Below are 10,585 nucleotides of genomic sequence, written 5' to 3'. Positions count from 1 at the left end.
ATCAAGGTGGATTATCAGATAAAACCAGCCTAAACTGATTTGCTAGTTTTAGCTGTTTTAAGATGTAAGTAGCTGGCTTTTGCTGGTCTCCCAGCCTGGGTAGGCTGGTCAGGCTGGTTTTTCAGCAGGGTTACCCATTTGCAGTTATTTTGAGTTAGATGCCAAATGTTCTCCTCTTATTCAAATTTGACATTGAAGGGGTGCATACAACATATTTTCCCACCGGCAACTATAGTTGCTGCACAATTAAATACTATTTTCAAAAAAAATAAAAATAAATAAATAAAAAAATCTGGGGAAAATAAATGCAGAACATGTTCACATATCACACTATTAACACAATATGCATTAAACCATTCAGAAAAATCACAAAATTTGGTCACAAATGGGTAATATTTCAGAAAAAACTACATTATTTTATATTGTTTTAATTTATTTTTAGTTGATCCACTTTCAGACAGATACAACTCATTCGCACTGTGATTTTAACCAGAATGTGCTGAATAATTTTTCCTTTTTTTTATTTTTTTTTTTTTTTACCGTCTTCAGTTTATTTATGTATCCCAACTACTGTAGTTCCCCTGCAAGTTCAGCTCATCTGTTTCATTGGTCCAATATGTGGGAGGAGCTCAAAGAGCACTTTGCAGAGGATGCAGGATATGACACCCCATCCAGACATGATAAAGGAAACTTGACCGATGCGAAAGATTCATCATACATCATCCATACAGTAGGCAGTATATGGCTATAAAGTTTGTTGTTTATCTCTCTTGCGTTGTGTCTTCTGCTACAATTGCGCCATCAGAGATGTCGCCCGCCTCCGCTCCTCTGCCCAGCACTGACTGACGTTACTGCAGACGCTTCCCGGAATGAACAGCAGAATCATCATTCTGTTCCCAGACACCTTCAAGTGGATCCCAAAGAAGCTGTAGCCAGGAGCTGGGCTTCATCATGGCCAGATCAGCGAACAGAAGCGCTAAGGACGGAGACTCAAGGGTATCTGCTCCGGCGGAGAGAGGTGAGATCAGGGAACTGTCTCTGGAGGAGGTGCTGAAGTCTTACGAGCAGCCCATCAATGAGGAGCAGGCTTGGGCAGTGTGTTTTCAGTGCTGCAGAGAGCTGAGAGCGCCGCACCCGCGCACGCAGCCTGGCCAGGAGTTTCTGATCCGAGATCCGTCGTCAATAATCCTGCACAGGGACGGGACGATCACGGCACATCTGGACAGCAGCGGTAAGGACTTGACATTCATTTAGACAAACTTCTTCAACAGGCTCAGGGAGAAATCAGGTTTGAGAGTTCCTTTCGTCCATGCATGTTTAATATTTCATGCATTGCATTTCTGTACTATGAGTAATTCTATGGTGGATGCGACTAATGAAAATGCAGCATTTAAAAAAAATTGTTAGCCTATTAGACAGCACTTGCACACATGCATCAGTGATGATCGCATTTGTTTTAATCCTAATCTAGTTCAGTGAACTAGTTTACATTTTGATTCCTGAAGCATCTTATTCATCTTTGATGCATTGTGACTTGCTTTGTGTTTATGATTGTTCTGCTGAAGCTTTGCCTTCTAAACACTGTTTTTGAATTTGATTTGCAATGCAGTGTGTTGTAAACAGTGGCAAAACTTGGCTATTGTTTTACTCTAGAACAGTTCTGCATTGGCCTGATGAAGTGTAGCAGCAGAGGGCGCTGTGGTGTGTGTTTGTAGGGTTAACCCTCACTCTACAGTCGTTTCAAAACACTCTGGCACGTGTCAGGATTCACGGTTTTGGAAGTGAGGCAGAAGTTTATAGGTAACACTTTATTTTAAGGTGTCCTAATTACACGCGTTATATGTACTTGCTATTATCATTACAATTAATCATGCTTACATGCAAGTAACCCTAAACCAAACCCTAACCATATTGTAAGCATGTTTAATTAATATTACTCAGTACTTAAAAGTATAATTACACTGTAACGAGGACACCTTGAAATAAAGTGTCACTGGCTGCTCTATTTCTGAAATATCATTGAATTCTAAAATGTCTATTCCACATTGAAAAGGAATTTTGTCTGCGCCGATAGCCTTGTGGGCAGCGCGTCGACATACAGCGCCGTTGCGCTCCGGGTGTCCCTGTGTTCGACTCGAGGACCCTTCCCGATCCTGCCCCCCATCTCTCTCCCACTTCGCTTCCTGTCATGTCTGATCTGTCCTATCAAAATAAAGGCAAAAAATGCCAAAAAGTAAATCTTAAAAAAAAAAGAAAAGGAATTTTTGTTTGTTGCTTTAAATTTTTTGTTTCCATTTATCAAAATGTACACTTTTCATCAGTTTCAACTTAAAAACTTAAGTTTAGCAGCTGCCTTAAAATTTTAAGTTAAATCAGCTTAAGTCATTTCAACTCACAAGTTAAATCAACTCATTTTTATTGTAATAAGTTAAAATGACTTGTAGTTTTAAGCTGATTTAACTTAAAAATTTAAGGTTTTTAAGTTAAATCTGGTGAAAACTTTTTACAGTGTACTTTTTCTCTACTGTATTTTGTTTTATCACATTGTTTCAAGCGTTTCTGCCTATTGTTATGGTTAGGTTAGGTTATGGTTATGGTTATGAAAGCATAAAAACCATAAATTAATTTCTGTAGAAATAGTACAGAAAAATATCAAAGTGCATTTAACGGGTGAAAGAATGTGTGTTTTGTAATACAAACGTCTGTGAACAAGTAAATAAAGCTTGCAAATGGATGGATCATGGAAATTCAGCTTTTTAGTCAGTGAAAGTCAGGGAAAAGTCAGGGAATTCGACATTTGGCTTAGAGTGGGAACCCTGGCACTGTATTTTAGTAGTATTTTACACAGTATTTTGTAGATATGAAAAATACAGGAGCACAGCATTTGCAATCGCTTTTGCTTAGCCGTCTAATTACAAAACATTAAGTTTAGATCTTTAAGTTTAGAACAATTGTGTGAGGCATCACATGCAAAATTTTCCATTAATCATCAAAATCTCTCAGATATATGTATTCAATAAATATCTATGACATGGAATGTTTATATGTGACCCTGGACCACAAAACCAGTCTTAAGTAGTATATATTTTTAGCAATAGCCAAAAATGCATTGAATGGGTTAAAATGATAGATTTTTCTTTGATGCCAAAAATCATTAGGATATTAAGTAAAAATCATGTTCCATGAAGATATTTAGTACATTTACTACTGTAAATATATCAAAAACTAATGTTTGATTAGTAATGTGCATTGCAAAAACTTAATTTGGACAACTTTAAAGGCTTGGGTTTAACTTTTTTCTTTGCACCTTTAGATTTCAAATTTAGCCAAATGTTGTCCTATCCTAACAAACAATACATCAGTAGAAAGCTTATTTATTCCACGTTCAGGTGATATAAATTTCAATTAAAAAGAACCCTCATGACTGGTTTTGTGGTCCAAGGTCACATATGTCAGCTAAATTGGCATCACAGGAATCACAATTTTACAAATCAACCAGTAAGGTTTGGAATATATTAATGGAACCTCCCTGAATGGCATTTTAATGACATCAAGTTTTAGACACTGTTGAAATCTGCATCTAAAAGGCTCAACACAATAGCATTCAGTTGGACAAAACTAATATTTTTGTATAATTGTCATAAATAACTGACCTATTTGACCAGTACGACTCACACAATATCAAAAATAAAAATACATTTTTTAAAACTATTTTAAACTTTTAAATAAAAATACATAAATAATTCCAAATACAGCTAAATTTGAACGTAAAAGTACAAGTAGATTTTTGTTGCTTTGTTCCATGGGCTTCCTGTTATAGGCTTTTCTTTCTTTCTTTCTTTCTTTCTTTCTTTCTTTCTTTCTTTCTTTCTTTCTTTCTTTCTTTCTTTCTTTCTTTCTTTTTTACCTTCATTTGGAAGTTCTTGGTTTTTGTTAAATAGTTTAGTTAAATTCCCAAAGGATCAAAACTGAAAATTGTTATTTTTTAAAAGGAATATTGCAGTTTTTATTATAAAAAATGATGTGTACATTATTATTAATAATATTATTAGGGGCCAAGCACCAAAGGTGCGAAGGCACCCATTGAAACCGTTAGCATTCTTCTTCTTCTTCTTCTGTTTCCACTCTTGAATCTATGGCAGCCCATAGAACCGCTTGTGGGAAAGTTGTGAAATTTGGCACACTGATAGAGGACAGTCTCAACTGTCGCCATAGCAAATGTGGGGTCTCTAACTCAAACTCTCTAGCGCCAACACTTGCCCAAATTTTCACTCATGTTTATGCTAATAACTTTTGAACCGTACGGAACAAAATCAAAATAATTATTATTTTCTCTGAATCCTTGGCTCATGCTGAGTCGAACAGCAAAATAAAAAAATTATAAGTTTTAGGTTTTTTTTCTATTTTTTATAGTTTGAAAAACCTGCTTTTTTCGGACTCGTCCTAGACAGTTTGTATGATTTTTACCAAAATTGGCTCAGATCATCCTCAGACCATGATGGCAAAAAGTTATTGAATTCAAGTTGATTAGTCAAACCATTGTCGAGTAACGTGCAAACGAATTCTACGAAAAGCACGCAAAAATGGATGTGGGGCTATATCTCCGCAACTCTATCTCTTGGCGTATTGAGACCAAATTTGGTGTGTGTTATAAACAGCATGACCTGAGGCTACCTGCAGGGCTCCTGTGGTCAGGAGATATGACAAATGGTTATTTTTGCTTATAACTTCTCAATGGTTTGGCCAAAAATCTCGCAACTGGTCTCGATAGCATGCCAAGTCGAACCATATCTAATTTCGCTTTGGTACAGCGCCACTACAAATGTTAGGCTTGATGCCAAAATGACTCTGAGGCTTTATCTCTGCAAAGCTTTGACATATTGACCCCAAACTTTGTGTGTGCCTTTATCACCTCACACTAAACACACCATTTGATAACAGTGCCACCTGTTGGTCAAAAGTTATAAGCCATATTACTAGGAGTTCTACATTATTTTTTTCTGCAATTTTAACTAAAATCATCTTAAAATGGCTTCCTTTTACTCATTGTTGCAGTTGGTCTGGTGCTCCATGTCATGCTTAGCTCCTCATTTTCCTTTTGGTGTGCTTGGCCCCTGTATTTGCTGCTTGCAGCTATATTTATTATTATAATCAGAAACATGAACTTCCCCTTCACAATGACATCTTTGATGGTGTGAAGGCTGGACAATAATTCCTTTCCTCCAGCAACCTGTCAATCACATGAGATCACAATTAGCAAACGACAATAATTCAACGATCCCATAAAGTCCTGCTGCCCAACATTTTTTCTCGTTTGAGAAGCATTTCACTCAGATATACATCAGAGTAGAGGAGAAAAGACTATTCATGTCGACTTTAATTAGCTCCTTGTGCCCTTGTGCTCTGTGTTTGTCCTACATTGTGTGTTCTCCTCTTGAACTTATTTTTGCCTTGCGGGTTTCTGGACATTTTTTTAAAAACTGAAGCTACGCTTGGGTTCTTTATCTTTGCATTTGAGTCACATTTGCTAGAGGAGGAGATATTCTGCTGCAGACAGAAGAGAGCGTACGTGATCCTCAGCAGACATCCGTTATGCCAACCCAACAACACTGAATTGCTGAGTCGTAATTGGAGAAAACGTACAGTCAGTTGCTTCACAGATGGGCTGTGAACCCGAGTACTGACTAACAGGCCTCAGCATTAATAAAAATATCTTTCTCACACCAAGTTCAGTAGAGACACTTGAACCAAATATGCAAAACATACACAATATTTGCCCTCTTTAATGCTGTTGAACTGAATGTATGATATGTAAGCTGTACTACGCTGAAGTAAGAGCTCACAGTTTATCTTTCAATAAATGCTTGTTGAAGTTGCATTCATTAATATAATAATATGGTCCTGGCGCATTTTCTTTTATAACTGGCTGGCAGAAAGAAAAAGTACAAAAAGAAGAGCATTTATTCAAAATGATAATAATGTAAACACTATTTCATCATGCAGCATAATGGCTTACGTATAAAAAAAAAAGTCTTAAAATTTTATTAGCAAGTGAAGAACCTTATATCTAAACCCAGTGCTCCTCTGCTGCCTCAGGGTCTGGACACTTTGCAATTATTGAAAGAACAACAAATTCAGAAGTTTATCAAGATATTTTAGAGAAGACTGTAAGGATAGCAGTTCATGACTCTAAACATCGAGATTGAGTCCTGAGATGCTGTAGCATAACCTAAGGAAGGCTGAAACAGATTTTAATGGTTATTCAATTACTTACCAAAAAGTAGTTGTCAGGTTTTGTAGTCTGTTTCTGTCTCTGTTCTGTTCTGTTTTCCCAGTGTTCCCCCCCCTCTGTTTCTAGTTTAAATGGTTTAATCCTTTTTCTCCCCCTTTTGGTTTAGTCCTTTTGGTTTAGTCTTGCCCATATTTGTATTTCCCCCTCGTTATCCAGTTATCTTGTTTGAAACCACACCTTGTTTTTCTGTGTATTTAAGTCTGTGTCTGCTCACTACCCCTTGTCCGTCGATAATGTTACATGTTCTCTGTTTATGCTCCTGGTTTTGTTTTGTTTGTTTGTAATCATTTTCAGTGTTTTGTTTAATAAACTTTATTTATTCATTTATTCCGGTTCTCCTCCTCCATCTCCACTCCTCAACCCGCCTGATTGTGACAGTAGTGTACTTCAAGTGTATTTTAGTAAGTATACTTAAGTAAAGTTCAAGTATATTTTTTAAAGTATACTTTATGTAGTAAGTATACAAATATCAGTGTACTAGTAGTATGCTTTGAAGTGTACTATTTCAATACTCACAGTAGTAAACTTTGAGTACACAACTAGTTTACATCTATGTTTTCAGTTTGTACTGCAAGTATACTAAAAGTGAACTTATAGGTATACTGATAGTTTACTAATTCAATACTTTGAAGTGTAGTCTCAGTAAACTACTAGTTTAGTAGTTTTATGCTGCAAGTATACTCGAAAGTTTTCTTTAAGTGAACTTTACATCATACTTTAATTATACTACTATGTCCCTATTTAGGTATTAATTTGTATATATTTTGTGATATGAATATCTGAACATACAAAACATCAAAAGAAAGATCAGGGTATCTGCTTGCAAACAAAAACATTTTATTCTAGCTTCATGCATTGTTTTTTATAAACACTTGAATGTAGGTAAGTTTCATAAATAAATAAATAATTACACAACATTTTAAACAAAAAGCAAAAAAAAAAAAAAAAAAACTATTGATGATAATCAAAACGTAGATGGAGTTGATCAACACCCCAAAGCTAGACAGTCATTATTACCTCTTCATGGGTCGACATTTTATTTCATAACGTTACACAGTTTTCCATATCTATGGTTTTGATGCTGTTTTATTTCTGATGATTGTGTTAGATTACATGTGGCATCAAGCATCTGTTGTTTCGGTTTCTTCTTCACTTGTGTTTTTGGAAATTCTGTACAGAAGATGTGTAATAGAGCCCCTAGTGTATAACAATGAAAACACAGATTCTCAGAGCACAAGTAGAGCTCAAATATATTTTGACTTTTGTCTGTACAAGCATAAGTCAAGTATACCTAAATGTCATTTTAAGTATATATTTTTGAGAAGTATATAAAGCACATTTCTGAGAAGTACATAAAAAGTAGACTGAAAGTATACTTTGCTATTTTAGTTTAAAAGAAGTATACTAATATAGCACACTTGAATAAACTTCTTTTTCAAAAGGGATATATAAAAAAATGGGTTTGGTACAATATTATTTATGTGTTATTATTTAGGTAAGATTATGTTCGTCTGTAATTTTGAGTCAGACCATATTTCTTTAGATAAATAATGTAGAAATCCAGATATTTTCAATACTTGCTGACAAACTTGTTCTTGCCACTGTCTAAAAAGAGCTTAAGCAGGTTTTAGTATAACTTCTCAGTGTATACAGTCAAACCAACATTATTCAGACACCTTCAACATTTCTCACATTATCACTATAGTTTAGAAAATGCTGATAAAATATGACAAGAACTCAGAGTTAAACTGTGTCAGAACAAATTCATCTTGATAAAATCAGAAAACTTCGATAGAAAGGTATGTACAGTAACAGTTCGATAGAAAGGTATGTACAGTAACTGTTAGTATGACAATATTTACACAACGATCAATACATTGTTGACCAATTACCAAGCAGTGCTTAATTTTGTTCAGTCTGTGGTGTAAAACTTTTGCAATAGCTATGGAGAAAAAAAAAAAAAAAAAAAAAAAAGCTTAAGCAAAACATGTCTGAATAATTTTTGGCCCCTAATTTTTATCTATTTTACTGGTAATTCACTGTTTGAAGAATTTTTGGGTATAATAGATATAGTCACAGTCACGGTTTACTTTATTTTTCTATCCTTGCGTACATAAATGAACTATAGTGATAATTCAAACTCCTGCACCCATTAGTAAAAAAATATCCAAAATTATATTGTCACGGATTGGCCAGGTTCTTCCACCTCCCTCACTCAGCGATCACTCTCACCAGAATACTAATCACACACACCTGTCAGCAATCAACCACAGCATTCAAAAGCACACCTCACACAGCCATCAGTGTCCGGGCTCGTTAATCCGAAAGCGGACTCATCGTGATACTTCTGCAAGTTCACGATCCTTACCTTGAAAACCTGCCTGTGATTACTTACCTGTATCTCTGCTCTGTTCTAGTCCAGTCTGTCGAGGTCCAGCGATCTCCGCCTCCAGTGTGAGTGTGCCATAAGCCAGCGTCTAGTATTCCTGTCGACGTCCTCTGATCTTCGTTCCTGGAAAAGAAAGAAAGTCAACTCATTCATCTGACGTATCCATTCAAGTACCACTATTCATCTGGACAGTTTAACTTACCCGGTTTTGCACGTCATCATTTGCTTTGCTCTGCTGACTTTAAATAAACCCTGTTCTCTTATCACTCACCTGTCTCATTGGTCTGCTTCCGTAACACAAGCCCGGACCGAAGAAACAGCGTCAGCAGAGCAAAATGGATCCATTCCAAGAGCTCGTGGATTCGCTGCGGAAGGTATTACTGGGATCATCCACCACCATTCCCGCAGCACCTCGTCCCACAGCTCCACCGGAACCCAGCACTTCTTTGGCACCCGTCCCATCCAGTCCCATGGCCCGACCAGCGCCCTACTCAGGCGGGGCGGAGGAGTGCAACGGATTTCTTTTACAATGCTCACTGATTTTCACCATGCAACCTGCTTTATATCCAACAGATCAGTCTAAGATCGCGTTCATCACATCTCTGCTCACCGGACCCGCTTTGAAATGGGCTGACACCATCTGGCGCCAGGCCGGGCCGGCAACCAGTACGATTCAAAGTTTCATCGCTCACTTCAAAGAGGTTTTTGGGAGTTCAGATGAGGCGATCTCCGCCGGAGAGCAGCTCTACCATTTAAAGCAAGGAGGTATGACCACTCAAGAATATGCTTTACGTTTCCGTACTTTAGCGGCTGCCAGCGGATGGAATGAGAGATCGCTGTTAACAACATACCGGCTCGGCCTGGAACCCAAACTCCGCTTACAGTTAGCAGCGTTAGATGATTCAATGGGTCTGGAAAAGTTCATTCACCAGTCACTTCGATGTTCCGATCGCATCCAGTCCTACCACACCAACGCTGAACCTGCTACTACTGCACTCCTCCGTTCCCCTGAGTCATCCAGTCCTCCAGAACCAGAAGCCATGATTTTGGAAACTGGCAAACTCTCCTCAGCTGAGCGACAGAGAAGGCTGACCCGGGGTCTGTGCATGTACTGCGGGGCCAGCGGACACATCCGTGTTAACTGCCCCATTCATCCAGTCCGAGCCTTGGTGAGTGGTCTGTGTTCTGAGATTGAAAACCTTCACCCTCTGACTACCAATGTTCAGTTGTCCACTCTGTCTTGTTCTATTACAGTCACGGCTCTCATCGACTCCGGGTCAGCAGGGAATTTCATCTCGGGCACCCTCTGTCGCCAGCTCCAACTCCGAACCAAAGCCGCATCTACAGTTTACCAAATCGAACCCATAACCAGTAACAACACCACCCGTACACGGGTCCATCGCAAGTGTGAGAACATCAGTCTGCAGATCGGAGTCTTACATCGTGAATCCATCCAGTTTCTGGTTCTGGAGGGCGCATCCATGGACATCATCTTAGGGCGCCCGTGGCTGGTGAAGCACAATCCCATCCTCTCTTGGGGCAACGGTGAAATCGTGAAGTGGGGACCCGGATGTGCCGCTAGCTGCTTCCCTGAACTTCCACGTCCTGTTAAGAAATCCTTACCTCTGTACGTCACGTCTATTGAAAGCCCAGTTGAGAAACAATCTGTCCAGATCCCAGACTGCTACTCTTCCTTCCAGGATGTATTCTACCCCAAGAGCGCTTCCCAGATACCTCCACATCGGCCATGGGACTGCGCCATTGACCTAGTTCCGGATGCTCCAATGCCCAGAGGTAAGATCTACCCGTTATCGCTTCCGGAGACCAAGGCTATGGAGGAGTACGTGCAAGAAGCTCTGAGCCAGGGATACATCCGACCATCCACATCACCCGCAGCATCCAGC

The 10,585-nt window shown here is 38.4% G+C and overlaps 1 protein-coding gene across 1 annotated transcript in view; it reads left to right on the top strand.

Annotated features, from left to right (window-relative positions):
• The first annotated feature begins 666 nt into the window (after positions 1-666).
• Positions 667-10,585, top strand: part of spire2 (spire-type actin nucleation factor 2) — a 50,150-nt gene continuing 40,231 nt past the window's right edge. Inside the window, exon 1 of the mRNA XM_073832291.1 lies at positions 667-1,231. Within this exon, the coding sequence (XP_073688392.1) occupies positions 952-1,231 (280 nt within the window). The 5' untranslated portion in view covers positions 667-951. The remainder of the gene's footprint in view (positions 1,232-10,585) is intronic.

The sequence above is a fragment of the Garra rufa genome, chromosome 25 (assembly GCF_049309525.1).
Source record: "Garra rufa chromosome 25, GarRuf1.0, whole genome shotgun sequence".
NCBI lineage: Eukaryota > Metazoa > Chordata > Actinopteri > Cypriniformes > Cyprinidae > Garra > Garra rufa.
This window is presented reverse-complemented; position numbering and strand designations above follow the sequence as displayed.